The 9,314-nt window shown below is 43.1% G+C and overlaps 1 protein-coding gene across 2 annotated transcripts in view; it reads left to right on the top strand.

Annotated features, from left to right (window-relative positions):
- The window catches only part of CCHR8.PART0H12orf57 (chromosome chr8.part0 C12orf57 homolog), a 377,098-nt gene that overhangs the window by 234,276 nt on the left and 133,508 nt on the right, over nucleotides 1–9,314 (top strand). For both annotated transcript variants that reach the window (XM_044079626.1, XM_044079625.1), the window contains 2 exons: nucleotides 1,596–1,647; nucleotides 3,128–3,304. In XM_044079626.1, the coding sequence (XP_043935561.1) occupies nucleotides 1,596–1,647; nucleotides 3,128–3,304 (229 nt within the window). The remainder of the gene's footprint in view (nucleotides 1–1,595; nucleotides 1,648–3,127; nucleotides 3,305–9,314) is intronic.

Here is a 9,314-nt window from a genome sequence, read left to right as displayed (position 1 = left end):
GGCATACATTGGTCAGTGACTGACTTGGTTAAGAAAGGTGGTAAGTTTGGAAGAGCTCATGTGTAGATATTTATTGGATGCCCAAAGCAACAGGTCATCACCAGAGTAGCTCCCAAGTAGATTGAGCCTTATTAGTGCAAACTTAGGAGTGGACAAAGCCCTGTAATCACAGTTAAGAAAGATTATTAGTGGTCGGTAATGACAATCACTTCTGTTAATATAACTGTAGAACCATTGAGGTTTCTTGTTCTTTAATATCATACATAGAAACTCACCAAACTGTTGGTGATGGTCTACAAAGTCTAATCATCTCATGAGATCAAGAAAGGTGATTCAGCTTAGCTCACTTCTCTCCATTGTCCTAAGCAGGTTGTCCATTAGGGATATTAGAACTGTACAGGTGCTATGGCCTGTCTTATAGCCATGCTGCTGACCACTTAGTAGCTCATAGAAAGTTAGGGGGGTCTTTGATCTTTGACGCTACAGACGTTTTCAGTATTTTTGATAGCGGATAATGATATTCCTCTGTCCTGTAATTCCATTTTCAAGCATAGTAATAGGCTTCAGGATGTCTTGCAGTAGAAAGAGCTTTTTCTTCATGACTCCTGTATTGTTTTGGGGAAAAAGTCTTGGATGGAATGGAAGCTATTAATTGTACAAGTGGTGAGATGTACTTAAAGTTGGGGAGCTTTGTACTTAATGTCTCTGATGAAACTATGCAGCATTAATTCCTTGCCTTTGGCTGAGTGTGGTACATTATCTGTATGGTATTTGATACTTAAGGTGGGTGATATCTTCCATAAAAATTACAGAGAGTTACACAAGTGAAATAAGGGCAACAACTGCAGCTTTTGTTACGCAGTAGTAGGTTTCTGTGTGCTGTACATGACTTGTTCACCTGACTCGGCAGTGCCAAGGTCACCTGACTCGGCAGTGCCAAGGTCACCTGACTCGGCAGTGCCAAGGTCACCTGACTCGGCAGTGCCAAGGTCACCTGACTCGGCAGTGCCAAGGTCACCTGACTCGGCAGTGCCAAGGTCACCTGACTTGGTAAGACGCCTGGCTGTAAATTTATGATTGCATTGGTATCGGCTGATGATGGAATGTTATAGGAACAGGGCTGTATGAATCGAGAGCTTTTTGTTGGTGGGGCTGGGGGGGCTCTGGAGGAACTAAGGTGAAAGTTGGCGTTACTTGAAAGTGCCATTGAAGGAACTCTGAGTGGTCCTGAAGTGCACGTAGGGGGTGAAAGACCAGAGGAGCAGCGAGCAAATTAAAGTAAAGAGATTGCAGCTATTAAGTTAATTTTTGACTGAGGAAACCTGAGAGTTTTCACTCCCCACACAGTTGCTGTTATTCCCTTACCCCAGGTGTAGGTTAGCTTGTGCCAGGGTTATGTTTATTACATTCAGGTTATTATTTTGTAATGGTCAAGTAACATGGTTTGCTTTCTTGTCTGTCATGTTGAAAGTTGTATTTTTCTGTCAAAAACTTCCCTGACTGTATGCACTGAGTCTGTTATGAAGGAAAACCACAAACAGATTCATCAGTATTTGAAAAAGCAATTTATTAATTGTACTCCTCTGTTTCCACAGATGGCTGCTGTGGGACAGCAGGGATCGAACCTCACACTGGAGCAAGTCAAGGGTGAGTGCCAGTCTTCTGTTTTGTCATTGCACACCATGTCCACAGGTTTGAATCCTAATCTTCACTTCCTCCTTAAGTACTGATGCTTTGGTTCTGCATACTTTGGTGAAAGTCTGTTTTACTTTTGCAGTTCTGTGGTTAGTCGGAAGGATATAGTTCTGTTATGTAGTGTTGATACTGCATTTCAAAGCTGTGAGTTTGAATCCTGGTAGTTGTATGTTTGGCCTTTTGCAGTGCCAACAGTTTTGAGTTCTTTTGTCATTGTGAGGTTCCATGTTGAGCCTCCTTTGATATCTGAAAGTGCTATTTCCTCAACTGTGCTGCAAAGTCAGTCCCCACTGAGTCTCCAATCCCATTTCCATAGTACGCTGATGTACTGTGTGTACACAACGTGACTTAGACCTTTACAGAATTCCCTGCTGTGCTGATGTGTTACTGTATGCAGAGGTTGCCTGTGGAATCTCTTAAGCAGGATATGGATCTTGAGTTACTTAGAAACCATGGGATTGAATCATTCTCCTGAGTGCTGTGTTAAGGTCATTGTAGTAAGATAAATCATTTTATTTATTTATATTTGTGTTTATTGCTGTGAAGCTGTGAGTTTTTAATCTCATTGTGTGCGTGTGCTGCTGTGTTACTCTTGTACCCAGTACTGCAAATTTGAATCCTGTTATATGTGAAACTTTTATTTTTGTGTTGGTAAACCTACTGCACTTTGAGGGACTCTGAACTGTAGTGCTTTCTGTGTGTGTGTGTGTGTGTGTGTGTGTGTGTGTGTGTGTGTGTGTGTGTGTGTGTGTGTGTGTGCACGCGCATGTGTGTGATGTGTAATGTTGCACCTTAACACTGTTTGAATGTCATTGTCCTTTATGAGGGCTGATATATTGTTACTGTTACACTCAGAAGCTAAGGAGTGGTGTACTGATCTGGAATGTTACTCCCTAGAGTTATAGGTTTGAATCTCACTTTCTTCCTCAAGTGTATTCCTTTCATTGGTTGGAACTTGGTATTTTTGAATTATGGTGCTCTGGTCTTTGTGTCATTTCTTGCAGCTGTACCTTATGTTTGAATCTTTGTCTAGTTGTTTTAAGTTTGTATTGGAGGTATGTTAAGTCTTTTTGGGCTGTTTTTGAGTGGAATGTAACAGCCTGCTGTAGGTCATTGTTTGTACTTGTATGGAAGAAGTGGTTGGTGCATGTCTGGAAGTCTGAGATCGAACACCAGCTTTGGCTTATTGTATAGATGCTAGGGAGAGCATATCTAAAAATACAAAACAGTGCGTGAGTTGCGTTATTTCTCATGTCTTGATTGACCAATGGCATGTACCTATGACAGTTGAGGAAACTGCCTGCATTATCTTTTTCATGAAGAGACTGTGCTGCCAAGCAGCTAATGGGCATGTCTAATGGATCACTTTAGACAAGTCATTTTAGCTGCTGATTTGTTGCTCTTTCTTTTTTTCTTTTCTGCCTAACCCCAGAAGTCTTAGGGGAGGTCATTGAGGCATTTCAAACCCCAGAGAATACCCAGCGAATGGAGGAAGCGCAGGACGATGCGTGCAACGAGATGGGGAAGATGCTGCAGTTCGTTCTACCCGTTGCCACTCAGATCCAGCAAGAAGTGATCAAGGCGTATGGATTCAGCAGTGATGGTGAAGGTACTGAGCTTTTGAATTCTGTCACTAAAAGTTACTGTTGGATTTGATGTAAGAGGTTAGGACTCAGGAAGTTGCAGAATCCAGGTTGAGTGACAGTTGCTTGCTATATATGTTGACGCTGTTAGGTTACAGCAGAAGGTACTGGAAGTTTGGACTCAGGCTGGTGTTCATAGACTAGAGCTGCATGACTGTACAACACTAAAAGAGCATGCAGCATGTAACGTGATGTGGGCCACAGCTGCTAAGATGGGTACTGGGGTAAGCATAGCCCCAGCATATTGAGAAAAAGGACTGCACAGTCAAACAAAGATATACCACATAATAGGGGAGAGCAGTGGTAGGCAAGACTAGTGGATGAGTAGCGCTGTGGAATGGCACATGGCTGATGTCATAACTAAGACTAGTGGATGAGAAGTGCTGTAGAACGGCACATGGCTGATGTTGCAACTAAGACTAGTGGATGAGTACCGCTGTAGAACAGCACATGGCTGATGTAACTAAGACAGACTAATGCAACAGAACTCATATATGCTCATTTGCAGAGAAGCACCATTTAGCTGTTTATGGTTCTATGTTTACCCATCAAAGGAAATTTTAATTTAACAGCTATTCAGTGAACACTAAGCCTCAAACGTCCCTTTTATCGAACAGTCAAATCATCGTAAAGATATTAATCGAATTGTAATAGCTGGCAAACAGGAAGGAAGTACCACACTACATAAAATAAATTAAAAAACACCTTCTGTAACCCACCAAAATGGGGGACTGGGCCAACATACACAGCACCCCCCTTAACTATGTATACCAACTCCGAGATCACAATACGTTGGGGAAAAAGGCAAATTTATAAAAACGTTTTGTTTACTTGATGTTATGCAGTGCGGTATTTCCTTAAGTTTTGTTTACTTTATGTTGTGCAGTGCAGTATTTCCTTCTTGTTGGCCAACTGTTATAGTTCGACGAATGTCTTTACGATGATTTGACCTAAAAGGAATGTTCGAGACTTAGTGTTCATTGAGTAGCCGTTCAATTAAATTTTCATTTGATGGGTAAACATAGACCTCACTGTTTACAGCCATTTAAGTTACCTAATAAGGGGTAACACAGCTCATCATATAAATAGGGAGGAAGAAGGGGAGACGGGTGACCAGAATTACAAGCAGAAGAAAACGCACAGCTATAACTATAAGATGTTAAGTTGTCAGTCTTGCCTTCATTCTTGCTGGATGGGTTCGGAGCCGATCCTCGGCTCCGACTCTGCACTTGCTAAGCTCGAGAATCACTTTTACCAGCTCGAGGCAGCCCTACATCCCATGATGCAAGGCGGTAATTACCCAGATCTCGTTTGCCGCTTCGCTCATGAGGTCACCTTTTTTACCAGCTCCTGGTAAGTGATTTTTCATTACTCTTTTCAAGAGATTTATCTACCCCAGTTTTAAAAATGTATTCCCTCTTATAGTTAGTAGTTCCTCGATTCACTTAGACCCTATTCCCGTTAGTTTTCTCGATCCCTTTTATATTTTTCTGTTAGTCAGGCCTTAGGCCTTCCCCTCCCAAACATTTCTTGTCAGGATTTTTGTTAGGTGTGTCTGTGTTTTTGTTTTAATCAGTGTATTTAAGGACTGAGTGTGTGTGTGTTTGTGTCCAACTCAGTCATGTCTAAAGACACTAGGGTCTCAGGTTTTAAGAAGTGTGACTCGTGCTGTCAGAAGATGTCTCTGACAGACGGTCACACTTCTTGTATTTATTGCCTGGGACCCCTACACCTGCAGGACTCCTGTGCTATTTGTCATTCTTTCAGCCAGAGAGTCCTGCAGGAACGTAGAAACAAGTTGATCCTGAGGGGTCTTCTCAAGCCTGAGAGCTCCCCGGCTAAGGTCGGCTCCGGGAAGCCCTCTAAGCCATCCAAGACCCAGGTTTCGGTGTCCAAGTCTGTGGCCTTGGTTCCGACTCCTCCAGAGTCGACATCGGCTCCGTCCGGAGCCGATCCTTCCTTCTTGGAAAGTTCAGTACCAGCACCGATCGGCACCGATACCCTGGCTTTGGCACCTGTGTCAGCTCCGGCTGGAGCCGATACCCTAGCTTCGAAGCATGTTTCGGCTCCGACTGGAGCCGAAACATCTCTATCTCAGCTCGGAGCCGACAAGCTGTCTGCTCCAACTGGAATCGTCGGCTCCGATGGCTCCGTCAAGGAAGAGGTCTAGATCTCCTTCACTGGAGTCTATCCACTCGGCTCCGGCCTCCCCCCTTCTTTCGGAGTGGAGCCATCGGAGCCGATCATCAAGGTCTTCCAGGCTCTCAGACCATGACTTGGAGAGAGTGGTGAGTAGACTACTAAAATCACAGGCACTGGCCCAGATGCTCCATAGCCCGTCTCAGCAGACGACCGCTATTCCACACCCTCCTGAAATTCTTCCTTCGACTCTCCTACAGAGCTCGGAGCCGGAGATTATTGGTACCGTGACTGTTGCTGCTTTGGAGCCGATACCACACTTTTTGGCTCCGTCGTCTTCGACTCCTATCTCCTCCTTGAGACCGTCCTTGGAGGGATCCGGTCGTCGGGCTTCCCTGGTCGGTTCCGAGGGGGCGAGTGGCATCGGACCCTTGTCCGACCCCGTTCTCCCTCTCGGAGCTTCGGCCTTGTTGAGCTCGGCGCCGACATCTGCTTCGGAGCCTTCCTTTTCGGTGGGGCCGGGGATCCCTGTTTCTTTGGAGCGGGGTCTCTCGGTCCTCCCTGGGAGGGGAGCCTTCGAGGTGATGAGGAGTGTGCTATCCCCCGAGCTTAGTCAGCAGTCGGTTCCTTTAGCTCCTCCCTCTACGGTGCCTGTAGATGTCTCTTCCCACTCTCTTGCTCCCGGGCCCAGAGATCCATCGCCCCAGGTTTCCCCATTGGGAAGAACTTCCTCTTCCGAGGTTTCTCCTGATCCTTCAGGAGAGCCCCCGCGTAAGAGGACCTGCAAGAGGAAGCACTTAGACTCCCCTGAGTCTACGACATCAGATACTGACTTAGATGAGTCGGAGGGGTCCCCAAGATCCCCCTCTGAGGATGTCTCCTTTTCAGACATCCTAGAACTCCTAAAACAGAGGGGAAACTGGCCCTCCATTAATCCCTCCGAGGATGAGTCGGTATACCTGGAGGCTTTTGGATCTCAACCCTCCACCTCCTGGGTGTCTCCGCCTTTCGACCCCCTCATGGAGGTGATAGCTCGAAAGGCGTGGGCATCTCCTGATTCTGTGGAACCAGTCCCCAGGAGGCCTTCTAAATTTATCATGGCCCCCACTGAGAAACAGTTTCTTACGAAAGGTGTTCTGGTTGATGCCATGGTGGTGCAAACTGAAGGGTAGGTTCCACAAAAGTATCCGAGATGGAAGGCTCAAAAAGCAGGTAAAATAGTCCACTCGGTGAGTACGTAAAAGTAAGGCTGGTAAATCCACAAGACTTCTCAAAAAGTTGAAGCTCTTTATTATACGCAAGGCTGACAAAGCAAGTAGTTGAAAGAGTACCAAGATACAAATAACGTAAAACACTAAAACTAGCGTTTTTCGTTCGGTGCACTGCCCGAACTTCTTCAGACAAAATGCAGTTCAGTTCAAACATTCTGTTTAAATACTTGCATACTTAGACACACCCACTTGATTAGTTACATCATTTCCTAAACAAATTAGTGTATTCACAACATGAACTGCATCCAATACTAGATAAAATAACCCAATACAAAATGCAGGAAACCTCTAGATGTCCAAAAGTCACATGTACATTAACAGCCTTGTATTCACATTACATATTGAACACATTTGTCCGGTGACTGGACTTGTCTAATCAACCAAGTATTAAAACATAATAAAAATAGTGTTAATAATGATGGTAATAAACATAACATTATTAAAAAGTGACAAGATAAAAATGTGTGTAGAAATAAAAAAATATCAAAACATTATTCTACATCTTGCACTTTCAAAATATTTACAGTTATTAAAACAAGTTTTTTATAACATTTATTATAGACATTCAATACTTTGTGCCCTATCCTAATTAAAACATATATGTGGGTATATGTCCAACATATATAATTCTAACAAGAACTAGCCCTTACATGGCTTAAACCTTACTAACTATGTTAAAGGGAGGAGAAAGGGACAAATGAAGTTAACCATGGGACTGGGTACACACAGTTTAAAATACTACAGACTGTCCTAACTAAACCGAAAATTTATCTCCACAGACTGTTCAGTTTTAGTAAACACGTAATCGAACAAACCTCATTAATACCTGGGGTTTTGTGTGCCATCAAACGTATCTGCCAACTGAGTTCCTTCTTTTCCAGTTGGAGCCTAAGTAAATTGTCATTACTGAAAGTGTAATTATCAGTCTGTATCTGGTCAATCACCATGAAGTCAAATAAATGGTCCTCATACCTATTACAATGCTTAGCCAGGGCGTTGTCATCTTTCTTTGTATTAATAGCATAACAATGTTCGTATACCCTGTCCTTCAAACGCCTATCTGTTTTACCTACATAGAAAGCGGGGCACTGTTTACACTGCGCCAAGTACACCACTCGTCTACTCTTACAATTGAACTTATTCCTAATCACGTATGTGTCCTCACCTACTGTGAATGAATCTTTGGTGTTAATGTGGGCGCAGTGCCTACATGCCCCGCACTTCATAGTACCTCCCTTAACCTTTTGTTTCCATGGTTTCCTTTCCAGGAGTTGTTTCATGTTCATACCCCTCCTGAAAGTAATGGTAGGTCCTGGTTCATGGGTAGGTTTTGATGCGTTATCCAAAGATAAACAAAACCAATACTTACTTAGAACTTTTGAAATAGTGTAGGCTTCTGGACAAAAGGTGAAAACAAATGAAACCGTATAGTTCTTATTCCTCCCCATAGTCCCATCAGTTGACACTCCTTGATTATTAAAGGCCTCAACACTTAAAGTGTCATTCCCATTTTCTTGAAGGTTAACTGGGGTAGTAGTCAAAATCTTTTGTTGCAATATTGGTTTATAAACCCCTTGTTCCCTTTTACAGGTGACCTCCTTGAAAATAGCCTCTAAAAATGAACTAGGGTATCCCCTATGTTGGAACTTTTGGTATAGTTTCTCACATTCATTGACAAAGTCCTCTTCTAAGCTGGTCATCCTAGCCACCCTAACCAGTTGGCCCTTGACCACTGATTTTTTCTGATGTTTAGGGTGGGAACTTGAAAAGTGTAAATATGTATTAGAGAATGTGTTTTTCCTGTAAATTTTAGATATATAACGCCCTTGATGTTTACTCAGGACTACATCCAGGAAACAAATGTTGTCTACTTGGAAGTTCATTGTAAACCTAAGGAACCCTGTTGTAGAGTTGAAAAATTTAACTAGTTCCTTAGCTAAAACCTCATCTCCGTTAAATAAGATAAAGATGTCGTCCAAATACCTCTTATACATATAAATGTATGGTTTCCATACACTGTTCAACACATATGAGGTCTCCCAGTGGGCCATCACTAAGTTGGCAAAACTTGCGCCCACTGGTGACCCCATAGCCACTCCAATTTTCTGTAAGTACAATTTATCCTCAAAGGCTACATAGTTGTTCTTCAGAATTATGTCCAGAAGTTGTTCAACAATGTTACACTGGTCGCTACTCGCTCCCTTTGACCCTATATGTTCTACTACCCACTGGATACCTAGGTCTTGAGGGATGCTAGAGTAGAGATCACAAACATCTGCTGTCAGAAAATTAAGTGAACCATCAAACCCTAGTTATTGTATACTCTCAAGAAATGACCATGAGTCCTTTAAAATTTGGGTTTCATTTACCACAAATTTCTTAAGAATTAAGTCAACAAATTTTGCAGCTGGATACGTTATTGATTGACGTGCGTCAACAAGTGTCCGAAAAGGAGGGTTGTTTAGGTCTTTATGGAGTTTTGGAATCCCAAACATTTTTGGGATTCGTGGGGCTAACATAGTTAAGTACTGATTTTGCTCACTGTTGGTAAGACCGTCAATAAAAA

The sequence above is a fragment of the Protopterus annectens genome, chromosome 8.part0 (genome assembly GCF_019279795.1).
Source record: "Protopterus annectens isolate FY-2018-M chromosome 8.part0, PAN1.0, whole genome shotgun sequence".
NCBI classification, from domain to species: domain Eukaryota; kingdom Metazoa; phylum Chordata; order Ceratodontiformes; family Protopteridae; genus Protopterus; species Protopterus annectens.
Note: the sequence above shows the minus strand (reverse complement) of the source record. Positions and strands in the feature narration are given on the sequence as shown.